The sequence below is a fragment of the Rhinolophus sinicus genome, linkage group LG11, assembly GCF_036562045.2.
Source record: "Rhinolophus sinicus isolate RSC01 linkage group LG11, ASM3656204v1, whole genome shotgun sequence".
NCBI lineage: Eukaryota > Metazoa > Chordata > Mammalia > Chiroptera > Rhinolophidae > Rhinolophus > Rhinolophus sinicus.
Window position 1 is genome coordinate 11,200,631 of NC_133760.1, and position 22,105 is coordinate 11,222,735.

At 51.9% G+C, this 22,105-nt stretch overlaps 2 protein-coding genes and 1 long non-coding RNA gene across 8 annotated transcripts; 2 read left to right on the forward strand and 1 right to left on the reverse strand.

Annotated features, from left to right (window-relative positions):
* The first annotated feature begins 231 nt into the window (after nt 1-231).
* Nucleotides 232-7,200, forward strand: ACTMAP (actin maturation protease). Of its 6 annotated transcripts, none has more exons than XM_074314296.1 (7): nt 694-831; nt 988-1,167; nt 2,814-2,882; nt 3,397-3,521; nt 3,879-4,008; nt 4,097-4,167; nt 4,995-7,200. In XM_074314296.1, the coding sequence occupies exons 2-7, from the start codon at nt 1,163-1,165 to the stop codon at nt 5,330-5,332; spliced, it is 738 nt and encodes a 245-aa protein (XP_074170397.1). In that variant the 5' UTR covers nt 694-831; nt 988-1,162; the 3' UTR covers nt 5,333-7,200. The 6 variants fall into 6 exon arrangements, with proteins under 6 accessions (XP_019607003.2, XP_019607004.2, XP_074170399.1 ...); XM_074314297.1 differs by having other exon boundaries at nt 988-1,097; XM_019751444.2 differs by lacking the exon at nt 988-1,167 and having other exon boundaries at nt 232-831.
* A 2-nt stretch (nt 7,201-7,202) lies between these two features.
* On the reverse strand, nt 7,203-21,666 carry ITPKC (inositol-trisphosphate 3-kinase C). Its single transcript, XM_019751443.2, has 7 exons — nt 20,380-21,666; nt 16,175-16,274; nt 14,068-14,281; nt 12,981-13,185; nt 11,080-11,181; nt 10,437-10,508; nt 7,203-8,631 (listed from the first exon to the last, which is right to left on the reverse strand). The coding sequence occupies exons 1-7, from the start codon at nt 21,532-21,534 to the stop codon at nt 8,428-8,430; spliced, it is 2,052 nt and encodes a 683-aa protein (XP_019607002.2). The 5' UTR covers nt 21,535-21,666; the 3' UTR covers nt 7,203-8,427.
* Nucleotides 9,117-15,217, forward strand: LOC141567449 (uncharacterized). The gene is made up of 2 exons (XR_012490079.1): nt 9,117-9,366; nt 10,847-15,217. It is a non-coding gene; the product is annotated as an uncharacterized LOC141567449 (long non-coding RNA).
* Nucleotides 21,667-22,105: the final 439 nt, after the last annotated feature.

Sequence of the window (22,105 nt, forward strand, 5' to 3'; positions counted from 1 at the left end):
ACTAAGCCATTTAATCTGCCTGATGTCCTTTTGACCTCTAACTCAAAGGTCAGCTGGAAGGTTCCGAACTCGGGCTTGGGATGTGAGGAGGGACACAGCCTAAAATTCTACTTAGTCTTTAACCCTGGGCCTCTAAGACCCACCCTTTAGGTGCCTCACCCCAGGTATGAGCCTTCATATTCCAAAATTGACCCCCAAGTTTCCAAGTCGAGCCCTGTATAATAAATGAATTCCTACTAAATCTTCAGCCTTGCAACCCAACTGCATAACACAAATTTGGTTTCTGGTCCTGTTTAAAGGGCCCCGCCCTGTTAATCTTCAGATCTCTCCTGATTTGAGTCAGCGCCAATCCCTGCTCCCATGGTTCCAAATTTTAGCCCTGGTTCTTTCAATACCACTGCTCAGCCCCCCAGTTCCAGGACTCCACTCTAAAACCTTCAGAATCTCTATCCTGAGACCACCAATTTTGGAGAATCCTTCACTCTCCTTTCCAGCCCATACCTTAGACCCCAAAATGATTTCTCCATGTTTTCCTCCAGTAGAGACCCCAGTCCCTCCAAGACCTCTTGCATCCCAGGCCCCTATCGTTCCACCTCCTCCCCCACCTCCACAGTCCCCCAATTTAGCCTTTCCACCCTCTCCCTCAAGTCTCCAGGCCCCTGTTCCCCCACCACCCCCACTGCCACCTCCATCCATTGCCACGGGGGCTGCTCCCCCTCACGTCTTTGGCCTGGAGAAGAGCCACCTTCTGAAAGAGGCCTTGGAGAAGGCCGGCCCAGTCCCCGGGAGCAGAGAGGACGTGAAGAGGCTCCTGAAGCTGCACAAGGACCGGTAGGGTGTCCGTGCCCCACCCCACCCACCCAACCATCTTTCCCCAGATCGCTTCTGTCATCTCCTTTTGGGGTTTCCTACTTCAAGGTCAAACAGCCTGACTGCTTCAGCCCCCTACTTAGACAGGGTCTAACTTCAGTGGTTGTGTGTCTTTAGCCATGAAGAAAGATCCTCCCTCACAAACACCAAGACCAGTGGGAGACAGAGCCCTTCCTCCACCAGATGGTGACAGCCCAGAGTGGTCAGAGGGAGTGCTGACCCAGGCTGTGAGTCAGTGGGGCCTACGTGGAGCGGAGGACCCCTGAGTGCTGTTGAGCAAGTTGTCAGGGTTATGTGGTGAGAATAACCAGCTTGTGCAGAGACCCAGAGTGAAATGAAGATAATGTGCTTTTTTGTGTGTGCAAATGTTTTCTTAAGCTGGGAAAGAGCAAACATGGGGTTTCATGGGTGGATCGGGCATGGGGGCCATGCAAAGGAAGGTGACTATCCTGAAGGTACCAGGAAGCAATGGGAGGGATTTGTGTGGGGGAGGGAGGCCACTTAGTGGGAGTGGAGGTGGTGAGACTGGACTCTGTGGGTACAGGAAGAAGCTGGAGCACCCAGGGACCCAGGCAGTAGGTATGGGGGCTAGACTTGGTTGGGACTCTGGGGACTCAGTTTAAAGATTGCCTGGCTAAGGGGAAGAGAAAGAAGTGACTAGCCCAGACTCATAAGAAACTTCCAGTTTTCTAGGCAAGTTGATAATCTGCCCTAAATGCCTCAATTATAGCGAGACAAAATTAATGCAAATGAGAACACTCGTTATTGTATGCTTAGCATATACCTGGCACTGTTCTCAGTGTTCTTAATTTCATATTTAATCCTCTCAGAAGCCCTGTGAAGAACTATTATCCCATTTTCCAGATGAGGAAACTGAGGCTCATAGAAGTGAAGTCACTTGGTTACAGTGCTTAGTAAAGAGCCCAGTTTGAACTATGGCAAGGGGGCTCCATTCTTAAAAAAAAAAAAAAATTCCCTCTTCTTCCACCTCCTCCTGCCCCCACTCCGGTTCAAGCCATTGTTTCTCAGTCTAGTTGTGTAGGGCATAGCTCCCTGGCCCGTGCTGAGCTGAGGCAGTCAGTCACTGGTCGCCAGTTGGCTGCTCATGATGGCAGCTCATAGGCAGCACTGCTCACTAGCAGCCCAGCTCCAGGAGAGCTGTTGTTCACAATCTTAGCTGTAGAGGGCGCAGCTCATGGGCCCATGTGGGAATCGAACTGGTGACCTTGGTGTTAGGAGCAAGGTGCTCCAACCACCTGAGCCACCGGGCCAAGCCTCCATTTTAATCACTCTGCTGTGCTGTTATCTCCTTTCATTAGGAGGGCATCCCCTACACCAGCCTTGCGCTTTCACTATCACTATCCTGGGAATAGAAATACAGGCACATCTCGCTTCCCCTCTTGTGCCCTGGATGGGGGAGGAATGAATTGGAGTCACTTTTTACTGTCAGAGTGGCCTTCCCTAGGGTAGGGCTGGGGAGGCCTACAAAGGACTAATTATCAGGTTGACCTCTAGGCCTGGAGCTTGTTACCTGGTTTTACTCTAGGCTGATTTAAGGGATTTTCACCTTATTTAAAAACTTGAGAACTAGGCTTAAAGGGGAAAAATCAGTTTGGGTACAGAGACACTCCTTCAAGAAATTTCCTGTAATAAATCATTCTGGCTTCTAGTTGCAAAGCTTTTGTACGTCTGCTCTTACCCTCTTCAGTAACTACGTAAGAGAAGGAGCGGGGAGACGCAGGCGGAAGGGTCATTACTACTGAGCATATGAGGAAACAAGCTGGGGAGGGGATGAAGTGGGCAGTGACCCAGCCAGGAGCTGCCCTCAGGCCTCAGGCTGGCCAGGCCTGTGTTCCTGCTCTTTGCTGTCCTTTGGCACCCACTTCCAGCCAGACCTCGGAGGGGACTCTAGGAGCTGGTTCCCGAGTGTGGCCCTGATTCAGTTTCAGAAGTGACCTGCAGTGGATCCTGTTCTGTGCCGACCTGCCCTCCTTCATCCAAGAAGGCCCTCAGTACGTTCCCTGAGCCAGACCCCAACCCTCGGCGGGCCATGCATCCCTAACCCCTGCCTTTGCTGTGCTCCATGAGGCTTGACCTGGGAGGGTGCGGGGAGTGGGTTCATCTCATCCCAGGCAGAGCGGGGAGGACCAGGAGTGGAGGGGAGGAGAGAAAGAGGGGGACCTTATCAGTTCTGGACCCTGGGTGCATGCGCAGTAAACAGTTGGAACCAGTGAGCAAGTGAACAAATGAACCTGGTCCATCATCTCTAACTCCACTTTGGCACCTACTCCTGGAAGCCCAGGTGACATCTCTCCCTACCCTTCCACCCCACCTGTAGCCCTCTGGCCCTAGACTTAAGCCATTCACTCTCCCATGAAGAAGAGTCAGGTCTCCCCACCTGGCCTGGGAGAGGGGAGGGGAACTCCCCAGGACAGCCAACCTGTTCCCCATACTCCAGCTTCCAGGGCAGTGGGGGCCCAGTTAGGACATGACTTAGGTTGAGGGGCTGGGCCTGTGTCTCCCCAGGTGCGGACTGGTGGCCCTGTGGATGGCAGGCACTCTCCTGGCGCCCCTCAGCGGCATCCCCCTGGAGAGACTCATGCAGATGGCCGTGGAGAGAGGCTACTCGGCCCAGGGAGAGATGTTCTCAGGTGAGATGGGTGCAGAAAGGTCACAAGCCAGGCGTTCTTCAGCTGGAAGGGACTGGAGAGGCGGGGTGCAACCCTGCCAGCCGGGGACCTTGTTCCCTTCCTCAGGCCCTTCTCCCCACCCAGCAGAGCAGAGTGTTACAGGTAGACTCTGGAGCCAGGCTGCCTGGGTTCCCAGCCCAGCTCTGCCACCTCCTCCTCTGTGACCCTGGCCAAGCAGCTTGCCCTCTGTGTGCCCCATTTTCTGCGTTTGCAGAAAGAGGTGATGGTGTCATGGTGGAGGTTAGAGGTGGTAATCCCGGTATGCCCTGGCATAGTGCCAGGCACACAGTGATCCCTCTGTCTGCTCTGTCCCTGCAGTGGCCGACATGGGGAGGCTGGCCCAGGAGGCACTGGGATGCCAGGCCGAGCTGCTGTGCGGTGGCCTGGGTGGTCCCAACAGAGACCGTGTGCTGCAGCACCTTGTCGCTGGACACCCCTTGCTCGTCCCGTATCCCAGGGCAGGGAGGGAGCAGGGCTGGGTGGAGCAGGGTGGGCCCCAGGGCCACACACAGCTTTGGCCTTAACCCCAGCACCAGCTACGACGAGGATTTCAACCACGAGCCGTGTCAGAAGAAGGGCCACAAGGCCCACTGGGCAGTGAGCACAGGTGGGTCCCCGCTGGTGTCCCTGTGCCCTCACCATGGATCTCCCCAGCCCCCCATTCCCCTCCTCACATTCTCCTCCCTGTACTGCCACCTCCCTAGGACTCTTAAGGCAGGGACCAGAGCTGGGCCAGCCCTGTCCCCACAGGGTACTTATCAGGGACCTGGCAGGTAGCAGGTGCCTCAGTGTCTGCCAGTTGGGGTTTCCACACACAAGCTCAGATTGGGGACTTTCAAATCATACAGTTTGGACTCTAGGCCCAGTCCTGCCACTTTCTGGCTCTGACTTGTGCTTATCTGGAAATCGAGGTGACAATAGCACCCACTTCAGAGGGCTATAGGGCTACCGCATAGGCAGAGCACAGGAAACTCAGGACAGTGGTGCCTGGCACGTTGCACATCTCTGTAAGTGTTAGCTGTGACCGCATTGTCATCATTCCACCTTCCCGAAGAAGACAGATTTGTGTGCATCACATGGCCTGGAGCAAGGCTCTGTTCGGCCCCCTCGTGGCTCTGGCCTTTAGGGCTCCACCCTGAGCATCTCTGTCCTGGACAACTGGAGACAACGGGGTGACAATGTTTGCTCTGCTTAATATCACCTCTCCACCTCCTTGTGCGGACAGGCTGTAGGAGGCAGGACTTACAATGCCTGCAGCTCGGGAGCCAGACACCCTGTCTCCAAATCCCAGCCCAGTTGTGTGCCCACTGCTCCCGCTGACTTCTCTGTAAGATGGGGACAAGGCAGCACCTGCCCTGGAGGACAGTGGGGGAACCCTGACCCTCAGCACCTTGTCAGGGCTCAGCCCCCCTCACAGTCTCCCCCTGCTCACAGGAGTCCTGCTGGGTGTACAGGGTGTGCCAAGCCCTGGTTATGCGGAGGACCCCGAGCTGCCAGGCCTGTTCCACCCCATGCCCGGCATGCCCTGCCAGCCACCAGCCTTGCCAGACGAAGGCTCAGCAGGAGCCGTCTACCTTCTCTCCAAGCAGGGCAAGAGTTGGCACTACCAGCTGTGGGACTACAACCAAGTTCGGGATAGCAACCTGCAGCTGACGGACTTCTCACCTTCACGGGCCACCGATGGCCGGGAGTATGTGGTGCCTGCTGGTGGGGTGCGGGCTGGCCTCTGTGGCCAGGCCCTGCTCCTCAGACCACAGGATTCCAGCCACTAGTCTACTGCGGCCCTGAGCCAGGGTGACAGGGCCCAGACCCCAGCTTCTCACTTTGTGCGAGAGCCCGAGGGCTTGGGCTGGGTCTCCTGAGGACCTCCAATCAGTCATCCTCCGTGCAGGGTCCCCTCCAATCCATCTAGTAGTCTCAAGCCTGGGCATCATCCCAACTCCCCCACCCCCAAGCCCATCCCCTTAGTATTGAGCACCTACTGGGTGGGCTGGGTTTAGAGCCTGACAGACAAGCTACTTCTCCCAGGGAAAAGACTGACAACAGCCCAGACCCCATGTCCTGTCCACCCCACCGGAATGTTGCATCCATCTGTTTCTCACTGGTGATCACCCTCTTCTAAACCATCGTCATCTCTCTGGACATCTGCCAGAGCCTCCTCACTGGGCCCCCTGGTTGCTCCCCAGTTTCTGTTCACGTGGGGCCAGGGCTGAGGGAGGGGAAAAAAAAACACATCTGGTCTCCCCACAACCCTCCAGAGAAGCTTCTAGCAGCTCCTGTTGCTCACAGGGTAGAGACTAAAGTCTCCCAGCCCAGCTCACCTCTCCTTATCCCAGGCCATTCTTTCTCACACCTCTGCCACCAGCTATACTGCCTTTCAGGTCCCTAGTTCCCCGCACTGCAGCCCTCTGCTAAGAGTAACTCCCTAACCTCTCCAGTGTGGGAGAGGAAGAAACTCTCCAGGTTCTTTTTGGCTAGTTTAATAATTAAATTTACATGAGACAGAATGAGAAAATGACCAAATTTAATACATATGTACACATGGGAATCCCACATACATGAGAAAGTCAAGAGACCCCATATGAGAAGTGCCAAGAAAGGAAAAATGAGGTATATGTGCCATTCTGAGCTAAGGATCACGTTGGGGCTTCAGATGGAGGAAGGTCATTGCAGGATAATAAGCGCAGATGTTCAATTAGAAGTTTGCCCTGCCCTATAGATAGGTCAAAAAGTTTACCTCTGATAACTTTCGTTACTATTAGTATGCAAAACATCTGAATCTCTTACAGGCAAGTCCCCTAATTTAAATTCTAAGTAGTTAAAGGAGGGTGGGTCAGAGCTTTCTCCAGAGTCCGCAGAATCTTGGTTGCCTTTAGCTCAAAATCTGCATACCACAAAGGTACATCTTGGGGTGACTCGTTCTGAACCCCTACACCAGTTTGGCTTATCACTTCCTCAGGGAAGGTTCCCGCAGCCAGGGCTAGGCCCCTCCCCATGTTCTAATTTAAAAACAAAAAGGAAGTACGTCTGAGCAGTTAAATGTGCCAGCCCTTTTACCCCCAGTTAACTCATCAAATTCTGCAATCCTGTAAGGAAGGTACTAGATCCCCATTTTACAGATGAAGAGACCTGAGGCTTGGAGGAGTGCAGTCACTGGCCTAAAGTCACATGGCCTGGCACGTGGCGGGGCCAGGATTCAAACCAGGCAGGTAGTAACCACGCAGATATATAGGTATGTGAACTTCGAGCGATTACATAGACTTCGAGATCTGAAAGGGGTCTGTCTTGGTCACTGCTGTGTCCAGCGCCCAGCGAAGGGACTAAAGACTGTACAGTGTACTGTTTCTAACCATAAGTGAGGAATTCCCCTGACGCCTCCGCCTGTGCCTCCCCAGCCCAGCTCTGAACACTGGTGCACTGTCCTGGCAGCTCCTGATGGCAGGGCTTGGCGCTATCTTGGTCACCACTGTGTCCCCTACCTTGTCCAGCACAGAGCCATGCACAAGAGGAGCAATTCAGTGAGCACTGAGCCTGCATCTCGACCCCAAACAGTTCACTGTCCCGTTACCCCACCCCAAGCTAATGCTCAGATTAAGTTTTGAGCCCACACACCCAGATGCAAAAGAAAAAAATTCCACAATGTTGGCTTTGAAAGTCTATTTATTGGGGAGTCGTCATGGGGGGTTGGCAGTGAAGTGATATTGCCTGCTGTTCCCCAGTGCTGCCCCAACTAACAACTACCTGTCTCTCGTATAAATAAGTATAAAGGTCAGTAGAAAAGGAGTGCTTCCTCAGCACTGGAAGACGACGTTTGAGCTTTGGCTTAAGAGGGAGGTGCCTATCCCCTAGCCCAGCCGTGTGGAAGCCAGGAAGCTAGCTACAGGTGCAGGAGAGGGACGAGGGGCAGCCCCCACCTCAGGGTGCTGGCGTCTTTGGTTTGGACCGTTGTGAGCCTGGGGTCACAGCAAGCAGCCCCACCCACCCTCGGCCTCAGGACTGGGGTGGGATGGCGGCTACCCACTCTGATTCCCAAGCCCACGTCCCTGCCCCTGAAAGCCCTTCCTGCCACCTCAGTCAGCTAGGAAGAAGGAGGAAGTCCCAAGGATGAGATGGTGCCTGAGGAATGAGGTGCTGGTCACGGGATGTGGTCGTGGTTTTGGTCTGGGGTGGGGGGTCAGCAGAGTTCTCCCAGGAGCAGGAAGGATCCCAAGGGGCCATTGGAGGGCAGAACAGGGTGAACTGGGCCCCGACAGCAACGTCAGTTCTCAGGCCAGTCCTATGGTGTCACACCCTCCTCAGAGCCTCTGTCAGAACTTGGACATTCTGTTCCCCAGATGAAAAGATGGGGCCGTAATTATCCCACGCAGACAAGCCATTCCTGCATTTGTTCACAAATGGGCACCACAGAGGAAGCTGACTGGTCCCTGGCCTCGGGAGCCAGCTCACAGCCACTGGAGGGAGCTGCTTAGGAGGCAGTGATTACTCATTCATAGGATTAGGCACAGTGACAGGCCTGTACCCTACAGCATCTGGATGGTGTTCTTTCAGGGTGCAAGTTTTATTTGTGGTTTCCAGCAGCCCCTCAGGAATCTTCCTGTCCGGTCAGAGGACCCTGTGTGGTTCTGACTCACAGTGGGACCCAGCTATGTCACGTCCCCTCTGCAGTCCTGTATCATGAAAGGGCCAGGTGCTACCTCATCTCCAAGGCCCGTCAGGTCGTCCACACTGGGCTCACATAATGTACAATACAACCTCCTGTCCTAGAGGTCAGTGCCTCCATGGCCAACCTCAGGCCCCCACACACCTCAGGGTTCCTCCAGCCAGACAGGTATCATCCAATAAATAAACCTGGCAGCGGGCAAGTGGGTCAACTCTGGGCCAGCCCCTGAAGGAGGCGGATCATGTTGTCCAGGCCCCAAAGGTAGCCATCCTCACGGTTGCCCTCAGCCCAGGGCAGCCGGTGGCTGAGTGTCTGGTGGTCAGGCAGGGCCACTGTCTTGCCGAAGTCAATCATCCAGACCTTGGCCAGGCCGGTGTGGTCATGCACAAAGAGAAGGGAGCTGCCCACCACCTGCAGGGAGAGAAGTGGGAGGTTAGGGGGCAGAGCAGGCATTGGCGAAGGTCCCCTTCTCAGGAGGCATCTGAACAGGGTGTTGACAGTATGAACTCTGGAGCCAGGTTGCCTGAGTTCAAATCCTGGCTCTGCTCCTTATTGGCTGTGTGGCCTTGGGAAGATGACTTAATCTCTCTGTGCCTCTGCTTCTTCACATACAAAGTGGGAATAATAGTACCATTTAGCTCAAAGGTTGCTGTGCATATTACATGTATTAATTATACAAAGCACTTAGAACAGTTGCCAGTATAGCCAATGTGCCGCAGATGTTAACCAGTTCAAGCTGAGGTACAAACTGAAATGCCTGCAGGATCCTGAATGAGTCAGGGAAGCCCAGTGGAGACTAAGGAAGTGGATCATGCCTTCCCTGTGGAAAGGGGCAGCCACTACACAACCCCAAAGGATTGCTGCTGGTGACCTAGGCCTCCTTTCTCCAGGACTCGGTTTCCTCATCTGTAGAATGGGGATGATGGTCACAGCCCTACCTCCTGGGGTCCTTGGCAGCATTCCATGATCCATGTACTCATCCGCTGTCTGTGGGCCTTGGCACACAGCCCTCAGAGGCGCTGGTTTTGATTTTCTAATTAGAAATAGTTTCCTTGCCTTCATCTAACTCCACGTTTGCACACTCCTCTTATTTTCTAGTTGGGTTTCAAACTCCACTGCCTCCAGAGAATCCAGAAGACAGGGCAGGTGAGTGGGCCTCTGAGAAGAGGCAGATGCAACCCTGCTCTGGATGACTGTTGGCATGTGGCAAGCGGCCCAGTGTTGCCACATTTCCCAAGGAAACTAGAAATCCCAATTTTGGTGTGAAGGCTCACGTTTTAACTGTTGGTGACTCATTTTTTACAATGTTAAGTCACCAGGCAGGTGAAACCAAACAGGAGGACAGAAGAGATGAGATCCCTAGGCCTCCTTTTGTGACTTGTGTGTAAAGGCAGTGACAAGAACAACGAGGGTGACATTTGAGGATAAGAAACATGACAGTAACAGCCGCACATACTGAGGGTTTACTGTGGGCCACACTCTCCCTATATTAATCCACTTAACCCTCCCCATGCCCAGAGGGCAGGTCCTCCGTTACCCCATCCTGCAGGGGGGTTCGAACCCAAGCGGGTCTGACTCCCAGATCAGGGCTCTTCCAGAAGTCAGCGTAGGAGAAAGAGATAAGAGGGGCTTGAGGGGGAGGCGGAAGAGCTTGGAGAGAGGAGGGGAGAAGATAGATGCGGTGCTGTCACTAATTCTCAGACTTTCCAACAGAGCCCCAGAGAGATAAATGCTTCCAAAGAGACACAGACTGTGGATGGGAGGGAGAAGGGGAGGGGGAGAGCCAGCGAGGAATGCAGTTAACAATAATTGTAAATCATTGTGATTACAAAGTAACTGTAAGAGCTAGATGTTAAATGCGCTTCTATGTTCCCAATGGTAGCTCATCTCACACCTCAGCAGCCCTATAAGGAAGGTACTATTGTTCCTCCCCAGTTAGGGAGAAACGAAGAGGTCACACAGCAGAGCCAGCCTTTATCCCAGGCCTCCTGGCTCAAGTCCATGCCCCTAACTCTCCCACCTCCCTGAAATCCCCTATGTTGCCTACCCTAAAAAAGCAAACTCCAAAACTTGTGGTCTCCTTTTAATAGCTTTAGCCTGTAACTCTGTCAGCAATTTCCCCTCATGCCACCTGGACCCCAAAAGCCCCTACACACACACACACACACACACACACACACAGGGCTCTCTGCTCCTGTGGCGGTTGGGGCTCACACCTCGTGGGTCTTGAAGAAGGGAGAGTTCTCCAGAGCCTCACGAAGTTCTTCTAGGCGTGCCACGTACTTTCTCTGTGTGTGAAAGGGAGGGTTTCTTGGTTAGCAGAGGGACTTTGTAGGTCCTCACCCATCTGGAGATTTGACCTTCTCCCATACCCCCAAAGGAGCAGCAGACACAGCCAGGATGGGATAAGGGGAGCCATGAGGAAAATGGGAGGGGTGACACAGATGAGAGTGCAGTTAGATTACAAAAATACCCGCAATTCCTAGCAGCTCCTCCCACCAAGAGGTGAAGTCTGTTTCCCTTTAACCTAGGCTTGGTCATGTGACTTGCTCTGGCCAACAGTACATGGCAGAAATGATGGTGGCCTAGCCATCAAGAGGTCTTACACTTTTACTTGTTCTTTTAGTCACCTGCTTCCACCGTGAGAACAAGCACAGGTTAGCCTGCTGGATCATGAGAGTCAAGAGGCCAAGTCATGAGCTGAGACCACCAGACATGTGAGCAGTGCCTTCCTAGACCAGCCAGCTTGGCCAAGCCACCAGCTGACCTCAGCCCCAAGCAAGAGACCATTGACCTGAGAGCAACAATGGTGGCGGTGGTCTTAAGCTACTAAATTTGGGACATGGGTGTCCTGCTCACCAGTATTCCACGGTTCCCGTCCACAAAGTCCTCCAAAACCTTTGTGACCTGTTCCAGCTCCTGTGTCTTCTTGAAGTTGGTATTGCAAGTCCCATCAGCTTTCTGCAGGGCAAGGGGTGAAGGCATAGTGTCATAACTTTTCCTTTCCACACCCAACACCAAGCAGCCTCAGGCACCTCCTGGGACACCTGCCTGCCTCCATGCTCAATGGCTGCTCAGCAGAAGCCAACCCACCTGCCCAACCCAGATCAATCCAGCCCCAAGTCACTATCCTGAGCAGCTGGTCCTTTCAAGTCTAACTTTGAACCCCCCGGGTTGAGCCAGTCTAGCCAAGTGGGCTTTGGATGGGGGTAAATCTGGCTTTGAATTGTGACTCTGCTACTTCCTAGCTGGGTGGCTTTAAGCAAGTCACTTCACCTGTCTCAACCTCAATTTCCTCATCTGGAAAATGGGAATTTACTAAAGCTGGTATACAGATTAGAAGAGATTGGGCATGTAGGATGTACAGCACAGTGCCTGCACATAGTAAGCAAGCACTCAATAAATGAGACTAGTGTTACGTTTTACGTCTGAGAGGGGCAGAGAGAAGCCATCTGAGTCGTACTGCCATGCTGTGTTAGGTGTCATGTGGGCACTGGTAACATGGAGGTAACAGGATAGACACAATTAGATGAGGGAGGCAGTATTGAATAAGAGCATCACAAAAGGAGATAAGAATAATGAAGGAGTATAGGGAGCTCTGCAGAGGTAAAGAGAGGGCCCTCATCTAGTAAGGAGGACTTCCTGGAGGAAGTAAAATTTAAAAGGAGACAGGAAAATGGGAGCCAACCAGGAGAACAACAAGGGGAACAGCAGTCCTGGCAGAGGGAACAGCATGTGCAGAGGCCCTGTGGCAGGAGAGAGCAGGACCCTTTCAAGGAAATGGAGTGCTTCACTGTGGCCGGAAGGTACACAAGAAGGAAGAGAGGAGTGAGAGACGAGGCTAGACCCTGGAGGGCCCTTTAGGCCAGGGAACCTCTCTTGAAGGTCCTAGGGAGCCACAGAATGGTGAATAGGAGAATGACAGCCAGATTTGCAACTTAGAATGATGGCTCAGGCGAGGCCATGGGAAAACAAGCACTCTCATACATCATGGTGGGATGCACAATGGTACAACACCTATGGAAGGAGTTTGGCAATCTTTAGCAACATTCCTAATACATTTCATCTTTGACCCAGTAGTCCTGCTTCTGGGAATCTAGTCTATAGCTAAACCTTCACACTAGTAAAACATCTTATGTACAAAGTGATCCACTGAGACATTGTTTATAATGGCAAAAAATGGAAAATGCAAACAACCCAGGTGGCCATCTATAGGGGACTGTGGCATATCCACAAAGAGCTATTACAGCTCTCAAGGGAAAGGGAGGGGAGGGGAGCCCCAGGGTTGAGAGAGAGGTTTCTCCTGTATACACTTTATAATAGTATTTTGACTTTCGAACTTTATGAATACCTAGTCAAACAACTAGATTTAATTTTTTTAAAAAAATGATAAAGAAAATCTTTCTCCAAAAGGAGGAAAAAAGGATCACTCCAGCTGGCGTGTTGGACAATGGATCAGAGGAGGCTGGGGCAGGAGAAGACAGGGTCAGACTAGGGCAGAGCCATGCGAAAAGAGACGAAGATGGAATTAAGAGATGCTCAGGCAGAGGCATAAACAAAACTTGGTCTCTGATGGATATGGAGGTGAGAGAGAGGCAGGACCTCTCCTATCCCCAGACTTTTCATCCTCTGCAGTCTCCTGCTTGCTTTCCAGGTCTTGCTTCTTTCCAGCTTTCCCTGACACCCATGTTCCATGAGAAGTCCTGCCTAGATCCAGTTCCCAGCCCTCTAGTGACAGGCTAGCCACTCCTGGCCCTCACCTTGATGCCCTCAATCCGGAAGCCCAGGGTGGAGGTCGAGCTCACAGTCTCCCTCCACTGCATGTAGCGGGGCTTGGTGACTGCACCCTGGGCATGCTCCTCGGGGGTGGGGGCCCCAGGGTCCACAGCCACCATCTTCTCATACATGTCCTTCCGGGGCCAGGGCCGTTCTCGCGCCTTCACTAGCTCCTCTTCCAGGTAGGTCCTGGAACACAGGATGTGACAAAGAAAATTATGAAAACAAAGCTGGAGGACTTACACTCCACGATATCAAGGCATGTTATAAAACTACAGTGTGGCACAAAAAATAGACAAATAGCTCAACGGACCAAAACAGAGTCCACAAACAGACACACAAATACATTCACCGATTTATGACAATGAAGGCACTACAATTCAGTGGGGAAATGGGAGTCCTCTCAATAAATGCGGCTGGGTCAATAGGATATCCATATAGGGGGGGAAAAAGAACCTCGATCCCTACCTCACACCACATATAAAAATTCGTTCTAGATGGATTGCAGAGCTAAACGTAAGAGTTAAAACAATAAATCTTACATAAGAAAACAGGAGAAGATCTTCATGATCTTGGAGTAGGCAGGCATTTCTTAAACACATGAAAAAAAACTGACAAACTGGATTAAATTAAAAGTATTCTCTTTATCAAAAGACTATTAAGAGAGTGAAATGGGAGAGCTGGAGAATATGCATGTACATCTCCAACAAAGGACCTGTATCCTGAATACAGAAAGAATTACAAATCTAAAAGAAAAAGACAGTCCAATAGAAAAATGGGCAAAATATTCACACAAGCACTTTTCAAAAGAGGATTTCCAAATGACCAATCAATGCTCAACTTCTTTGGTCATCAGAGAAACAGAAATTAAAGCCATAATGAGACACCTACCAGAATGATTAAAATTAATAGAACAGGTAAATACTTTGATGAGAAAATAGAACAACTGGAAGTCTCATACACTGCTGCTGGGGATGCACGTACAACCACTTTGAAGGTTGACTTGGCACTATCTTCAAATATGCCCACCCGGACCTTCCACCTCTGCTTCACGGCTATCCCTGACCCCACCTGCTGCCCATCTTGCAGTCCATGATGGAAGGGCCCTCGAAGTCTGCCAGGAGATCTTCCATCTGGTTGAAGGCCTGGCCATCCTTTTGCACCGTGCCATAGTAGGTTGGTACGAAAGGCCGCAGGGGGTCGCTCATCAGATGCTCCAGGCTACGCTGCTCACACTGACAAAAACGCTTTAGAATCCGGCCATCCTCTCCCGCCTGGAAGTTCCCTAGGAGCAGCACAGTCAATAAGAAGGTCAGAAAGTGTATCAGCAGGGACTCCCCAGCTCTCCTGTAGGCATCAGACCTGGCCACTGTCTTTTTGCCTGACCCTTCTGCAATGCTTTCTCTCCCTCCCTGCGTATCTCAAAATCCTGGCCAGGGATGGCAAAGGAAAGGTCTATTTCTGCTCTTTGTTTAAACAAAGTCCTCTTCACAGCAGAGTGCATCCTCATTTGTTTTGTAATTTTGGATGTGAGCTCACAATCAGCTGTGGGAATTTTTGTGAGATCTGTCAAGAGCTTGACTCTCCAGAGTAGACGTGCATTTGCTTCTGCCCAGAGTCCCAGGGTGCTAACAACTTAAGTTAATTTTACAAATCAAGCCTTTCCTAGACCACACAGAGAGAGTGTAGATTAGAATTACAAATTCTTACTGAGGCAGGTTGTATTTTCCAAAAATGTCTGCAACAATAACTCCTGTCCCACATACTCTTCTAGAATTTTGTCATTCCCCAGCAAGGAGTGGAATCTCATTCTTCTCCTCTTGACTCTGAGAGGGCTACGGCAGAAGCAACACTGTGTGACCTCAGAGTCTATAAAAGCAGCTTCCACTTTGTTGGCAGAGACACTTTGCAGTCCTGAGCTGCCACGTAAGAAATCTTGGTACTCGAGGTGACCATGCTGTGAGGAAGCCCAAGCAGCAGTATGGAGAAGCCACCTAGAGGCTTTCCAGCCAGCAGCCCCAGCTGAGACCCAGCAAACAGTCAGCATCAATTGCCAGGCATGTGAGTGAATAACCTTCCAGAAGTTTCCAGCTTGCACCCTTCAAGCTGTCCTAGCTAAGTTGCTAGATATTATGGAGCAGCAGTAAGCCATCCCTGCCGTGCTCTGTCTGAACTCCTGACCCACAACATGTGACTATAATAAAATAGTTGTTTCATTCTACTAAGCTTTATTTTTTAAACCACTGCTAAGTTTTGAGGTTTTCTTGTTTTTTGATTTTTGCTTTAACTCAACAATAGTAACTAGGACACATATAGATAGCCGGCCTGTGTTGACAGTTTCAGGGGGGTCTTGCCTTTTTTTGACTTTGATCTAGGATGAACAGGCAGATGAGTTCCCCTCCTGTTTCCCTTTGCTGGTGGGCATGGTTTGTCTACATCAGCCCGCTGCCCGTTTTTGTTAATAAAACCTTATTGGAACAAAGACACGTTTACATATTATCTATGGCAGCTTTTATGCTACCACAGCAGAGTTGAATAGTTGTGACAGAGACCGCATGGCCCACAAAAAATAAGATATTTATTGTCTAACCTTTTACAAAAAATGCTAGGCATTGTGCTGTTGTGTACTGGAGACATTATACTTGGCCCTGGGGAAAAACCATTATAGCTGTTGTTTATTGGGGGCCTACTAGGCTCTGGACACAGGGTGAGGACAGGGAACGATAATTTCCATTCATGAGGGGCCTGTGTCTCAGTCTCGATATACATTTTGATTTTAACCCTTCAGTTAATCCTGAGAAGGAGGTATGATTATCTGTATGTTACAGATGAGGAAACTGAGGCCCAGTGAGAGAAAGTAACTTCCCAGGTCACCCACAAATAAAGAGCAGAACTAGTATTTGAAGCCCAGGCCCATTTGTCCCCAGGTTGTGGATTTACACCCCCACTCCACACCCCAATACTGGGATAACAGGGAACAGCCTTCTGCCCTGATGTATAAACGACCAGGCCTAAGCACTTCTAATAATAGCCCCATGAGGTGCAGACCATCACCAAACCCACTTTACAGATGAGAAAACTAAACTACAGAGAGCAGCTCTGTAGCTTTCCTTCTCCAGCCCAGGCATCTTTGCCCAGCTCTGTCTGCCCCCCGCCAGCCCCCACCCCCTGCTCTCACCAGCATGTCCAGATAGTTGGACCCAAGGGTAGTGTTTTCGGAAGGAGACCACAAACGGCGAATACTTCAGAACTGTCTTCAGCTTCTTCCACGGTTTGTTCTGTGTGGGGCAGAGCAGGGTTGGGTCAGGGCTGAGGCTGGGGAGGGAAGGGGGTGGATGGGGGTGCTGCCATGAGAGGGAATGAAGGTGGACCTGTCGCAGGGGGCTCACAGGGATCTCCAAGGGAGGACGCAACCCGGAGCAGGAGTGGCAGAGTTCTTGCCTCCATGCAAGAAAGAATTCAAGAGCAAGACAGACGTGGGAATTAAATGTTCTGCCTCAGACCTGGGCTTTTCCTGGGCCTTGGGGCTTCCTGGGATCACTGGTCCAAAGCCACTGGAGTGAGCCATGCCCACTTACTCCAGCAATCACAAGATTCCCCCAAAGGCCTCCGCACAGATGGGGAAGAGTCTTTGTCCATTTCTCTCTGTCATCACTTCTTTTGTATCTGTTTCTCTCTGTCCCCTCAAACGAGTAAAGATAGGCCAGGTTTTGTTGCAGTAACAAGCCACCCCCAAATATCCCCCCTCCACACACACACACACACACACACACACACACACACACACTCCAAAAATTTGGAAGCCTCATCTCTGTCTCCAAACCAAGTCAGACCTTCTGGGAAAAAGGACAGAGGCAGGAGTTGATGAATGGAGGCTGAACCACAGAGAGAGAAGAAATGGAGACCTGACAAAATGATGACAGAGACAAAGATTGCAGCAGTCATGAGAGCAGCTCACCAGATAGCTCCAGCCCTCCCCCTCACAGGCATGCGCCTGCTCTTTTGAACTTAGGTTACTGACTTGCTTTGGCCAATGAAATATGAGCAGAAGTGTGGCTTTTGGGTGGAAGCCTTAAAGCCAGAGTGTGGCCCATCACGTTCTTTTCCCTACTAAAGAAAGGGGTGGGAAGAGAAATGGCGGCTTCCTCCGCTTGGGCCCTGCAGGAGGACAGCATGGAGCAGAGGTGTCTGGGGTTGTTTGTTCCAACAGCAAATCCTGACCTATTCTGACTAATAGAGAGACAGACACAAAGTTACCAAAAGAGAAAGAAACGTAGAGAGACAGAAAGGGAGACACAGATACAAAGTAATGGCAGAGAGAGAAAAAAGATAGAAGCAGAGAAAAACAGAGAGAGGGCAATAGAAAACCAGAGAAGCAAACAGAAAACAAGGACTTAGTTACATCATGTTGACTCAACCAAGAGCTTCTTAAGACTGGGTTAGTGTCTGATTCACATGCATGTGTGTGTGTACACACACACACACACACACACACACACGCAAGAACATACATTCTCTGCTCTAAGCACACAGCATGTTTTTAGCAAGTATTGGGAGAATTGGGTCATCTCCACAGGAGGAAGCTGTGTGGCTCATCCCAGCCCCATCTCCCCAACCCTCCCTGCCACCCTGGAGTCAAGACCATGTTCTCTCTCACCCGCTCAGAGCCCAGCTACCTAGCAGACACCTAACTGAGGTGAGAAGGTCAAGCAGAGTCAGAGTATTGGGCTGCAGGATTCAGGAAAGGCTATTCCCTCCCCCCTCCAGCTGCACAAGTGGGAGTGGAGAGGAGGTGATTAATCAAGGTTCCTGTTTACTAAGCACCTGGAACATTCCAGGCATAATGACAAAGACTCAGTGTGCCATATCCTACTTAATCCTAAAAACACAACCCCAGGAGGATTGTTGACTCTGTTACAGAGGAAGAAATAAGCTCAGAGGGGTGAAGTCACTTGCCCAAATCACACAGCACAGAGCTGATTCTACCTCTGGTCTAATCCCACTGCCCTGGGCTTACCCACCCCATCCCTACTAGACTACAAACTCTGAGGGCAAGGACTGAGGTTGCCATGGTTATGACTGTCCCAATCCATGGCCTGGCACACAGTAAGTGCTCGAAAAAAGGTTGTGTGGATTGAAGTTTGGTTGAAACTGTCTTTTTTTTTTTTTCAATCATAAGCAGATTCAGTATCTTCTCTGTCTCTCTCTTGTTTAGATCTGATAGTTAATCTGGGTTGACATCAGGATGGTCTCAGCGCACATGCCCCCTCCTCCAGGAAGTCCTCTTTGATACCCTAGGTCTAGCCAGTCACCTCTTCTGGACTCCCACAACTCTTTGGGCTTCCCCAATCCCAGCCCTGACCACTCTGAGCTGTCACAGCCTGGTGATGGGTCTGTCTCCCTCACTGGCCTGGGAGCTCCATGAGGGCAGTGTCTCGATCACTGTTGTGTCCCCAGCAAAGCCAACAAGGGCCAGATATATAGCAGTGGCCCAGAGACTATTGTCTAATTAGGAGGACGGGATGGATGTGAGAAGGAAGGAACGGGGGAGAAAAGGAAGAAAGTAGCTGGGCCTTTAAGGTCAGATGGGATTTTTCAAAATGAGTGAGACGGAAGAAAGGGTATTCTGGGCAGTGGGAACGCTTGAGCAATGAGTGGAGGCAGGATGGCGGCAGTGTTGGAGGAACAGTGTGTACTTGGGCTTTGTTAGAGCAGAGGGGTCAGGGCTGGAGAAAGGAAGCTGAACGTGGGAAGCAGCCTGGAGACAGGAAGCTCTGAACACAGGACTGAACTCCTGATCACTATCAGGAAGGCCCTGGGGAGCCATGGAAGGCGCTGGAGCATGGAAAGTTCAAAACTTGATCAGAAGTGGGCCATGTAGGAAGAATCGGGAAAGATGAAAAAAATTGGATACAGAGAGGCCTGGCAGGAAAGTAGGTTAGGGATGGATCCATACACCGCAGGGGTTAAAATGAGTAGGTTTTAAACTCAGCCAGAACTGAGTTAGAATCCTGGCTCTGACCAGACTTAGCCAACCCTACTAAGCAAGTGACTTCACCTCTCTAGACCTCAGTTCTCTCATCTGTAAAATGGAGATAATAATCATCCCAATCTCACAGTGCTGTTATAAGGATTCAAAGAGTTAACACATATAAAGCATTTTAAAAAGTGCCTGGTATTCAGTAAGGGTTTGAGTATCAGCTCTGTGTGTGACCTTGGACAGTGTCTTGACCTCTCTGTGCCTCAGTTTCCTCACCTATAAAATGGGATGATAATAGTATCTAACTCCTAGGGCTGTTGTGAGGATTAAATAAGTTAATACGAGTAAGGAGATTAGTACAAGGCTAGGCACAAGTACTAGCTGTTTTTTTTTTTTCCACCCACTTCCAGCTCAGCTATTCTGAGATGCCAAGGAGGTGAGAGGGTAGGCAGAGGGAATGGCAATGGCAGACAGCCCGCAGGTCAACTCCCTTGCTCTGGCACAGACGGGCTGAGGCAGGTCTGTCTCTTACATCTGTGGCCACATGTGTGAACACGTTCCTAAGGGAGGCATGTGGGGTGAGGAGTGCTCACTGCAGACTCCAATCAGGGGCCCCAGAACAATGGGAGGACCCAGAGGGAGGACCCAGAGGGCGGACCCACTCTCACACCTGCCTTTGCAGTGACCCTCCTCCTGAACCTGCCCAGCTGGGCCCTCCTGATTCACCAGGGGAGAACCGCACCCAAGCCCGGGGTCAAGGTGGAGGATGTAAACAAGAGTCTGCTGGGGACTCTCCGGGGAGTTGGGGGACAACTAGGAGACCACAGGATACCTGGCTAGGCTTGGGGTCCCTTAACATTTTGGGTTCACAAAGCCCTTTGTGAATCTGATAAAAGCTGGGGACTTTCTCCCTACAAACAGTGAATGGGCTAAAGGTTGGTAAAGGTTCATGATCCTTTAAGGTAGCCATATGCCCCAGACTAAGAAATTTGGGGTAGAAAGTACACTTTTTCTGCCCCTCTATATGAGTGCTCTTCAGATTTTGGGGTCATAAATACACTCTCCAGAGGATCCAACAAAAGTCATAGACCCTTGCTTCAAAAATATGTGTATACAGCATATCGCACCGTTTCAGGCATTCCTGGGCAGCATGAAGTCAGCCAGTGGCCATCCATTTTAGACCCCGGTACTGGAGGCAGTGGGTGAGGGGGAAAGGAGAGGATTAATTAGGAGGGGGCTGGAGTGGGTTAGTAAACCACCTGGCAGAGGAAGAAGGTCAGTGGATGGAAGAGGTACCTGGAGATGAAATTGCTGGTAGATGCTAGGGAACTTCTCAAAGCAAAGGCAAGGGGATAAGAGGTCTAAGGGGTGTGTGGCTTAAGGGCAGGATGGATCCCACTCACCCCAGACCTGTCCTCAGGGTCGCTGGCACTTTCACCCCCGGCAACCACGTCATCCTCAGACTCGTCGAAAGAGGAGGCAGAGGAGAAGCCACCACTGCCCACCTCAACCCGGGAGGGGGGTCCCACTGGTTGAGCCTCAGGTTCAGGGGTTTCAGGAGTGATGATGAGGCGGGGCACAGGGTTCAGGGAGCTATACTCCAGGTGAGAGTACAGGTGAGTCACCAACTCCCCAAGTTCTGGTTCCGCTAATGAGCCATCTTGGTTGGGCTCCCCCAAAAGGCAGTCTGTCCCAGGCTCTGTCTGGGATCCATGAGTAGTATCTTGTGTCTGTGCAGCGTCAGTGCCAGGTTGTGTCCAGGAGCCATCAGTAGCTTGTTGTATTGAGAAACCAGTGCCAAGCTGTTTCCAGGTTGTTTCAGTATCCTGTTGTATTTGGGAGCCACCAGTGTGAGGCTGTGTCCTGGGACCTTCAGTATTCTGTTGTGTCCTGGAGCCATCAATGTACAATTCTTTCCAGGAGCCATCAGCACTTCGCTCTGTTGAGGGACAGGCCCCTTCTGGCTGAGTTAGGAAGCTGGACCTCTTCTGGTGGGCCCAGAGGTTATCAGTCCGGGGCTTGGCCCTCTCTGGATGGGCCTGTGACCCATGTATTTCTCGCTCTGTCCAGGACCCATCAACGTTGGGTTGCGTCCAGAGGCTGGCCCTCTCTGGCTGAGACTGGAGGTCGGACCTGCGTGGATCACCACAAAATCCATCTGTCTCAGTCTCCGTCCAGGGACCGGCTGTCTCCAGCTCTGAACAGTGGCTGCTCCTTTCTGGATGTCCCCAGAGACTGAACCTATCTGGCTCCGTCTTTTGGCTGGGCTGCTCCGTCTCCGTTCCGAGGCCAGCTGCTTCAGGCTCAGCCCGGCCGTCTGTCCCCGACTCAGGCCCGAGGCCGGCACTCTCACGCTCGGTGTGAAAGCAGGACACTTTGGTCCGGGCCCGGGACCCGCCCCCCTCCGGCCGCCCCGCCGGGCCCCCAGCGCCGGGCCCAGGTCGCTGCTGCCCAGGCTGCCGCCGCCGCCCCCCTCGAGGAGCTTCCAGTCCCATGCGGGCTGCCCCCGGCAGTGCCCCGGCCTCGTTCAGGCTCCCCCGGCACGGGCAGCGCCTCATGCCCGCTCCCTTGGTTCGGGCTTCGGCTCGACCCAGCCCCTCCTGCCCCTTTAAATCCTGCGAGGGGTGTGGCTGGGGAGCCCCGACTCCCGAGTTCCGGCCCGCTGAGCTCCAGCCCTTCGGGCCACGCAGGGGTTAACCGATACTCCCCCTCCGGGGGAAAAGCCCAGAAGCCCCGCCCCACAGGACGTGACGTAAGGAGCGGGCCTCGCTTAGCCCCGCCCTTTTCCTTGGAGGGAGCGGCTGGATTCCCAGCGTCGGGAGCTTGTCCAGATTGCGTCTGGGCCTCCTTGGGGTCCTGGTTGCGGGCTAGTGGGGTTCCTCCTAGACCTCTGCAACTGATCCAACCTCCCTTCACCCGCGAGTGACCAGTTTAGCCTACCTATAAACCTCGGTGAGAGTCTAGCAGCGCGCCCTTTTTTCAGGCTGAGCAGGGACTCAGTTTCAAAGACTTGAGAATCCCAGGTATGTGGGTGCAAGACCCGCCTGTGTCACTTCTAGCTTTGTTACCTTGAGCGTGTGACTTAGGCTCCCTATCTTAGCACCGCACTCAGTTTTGTCACCTGCAAAA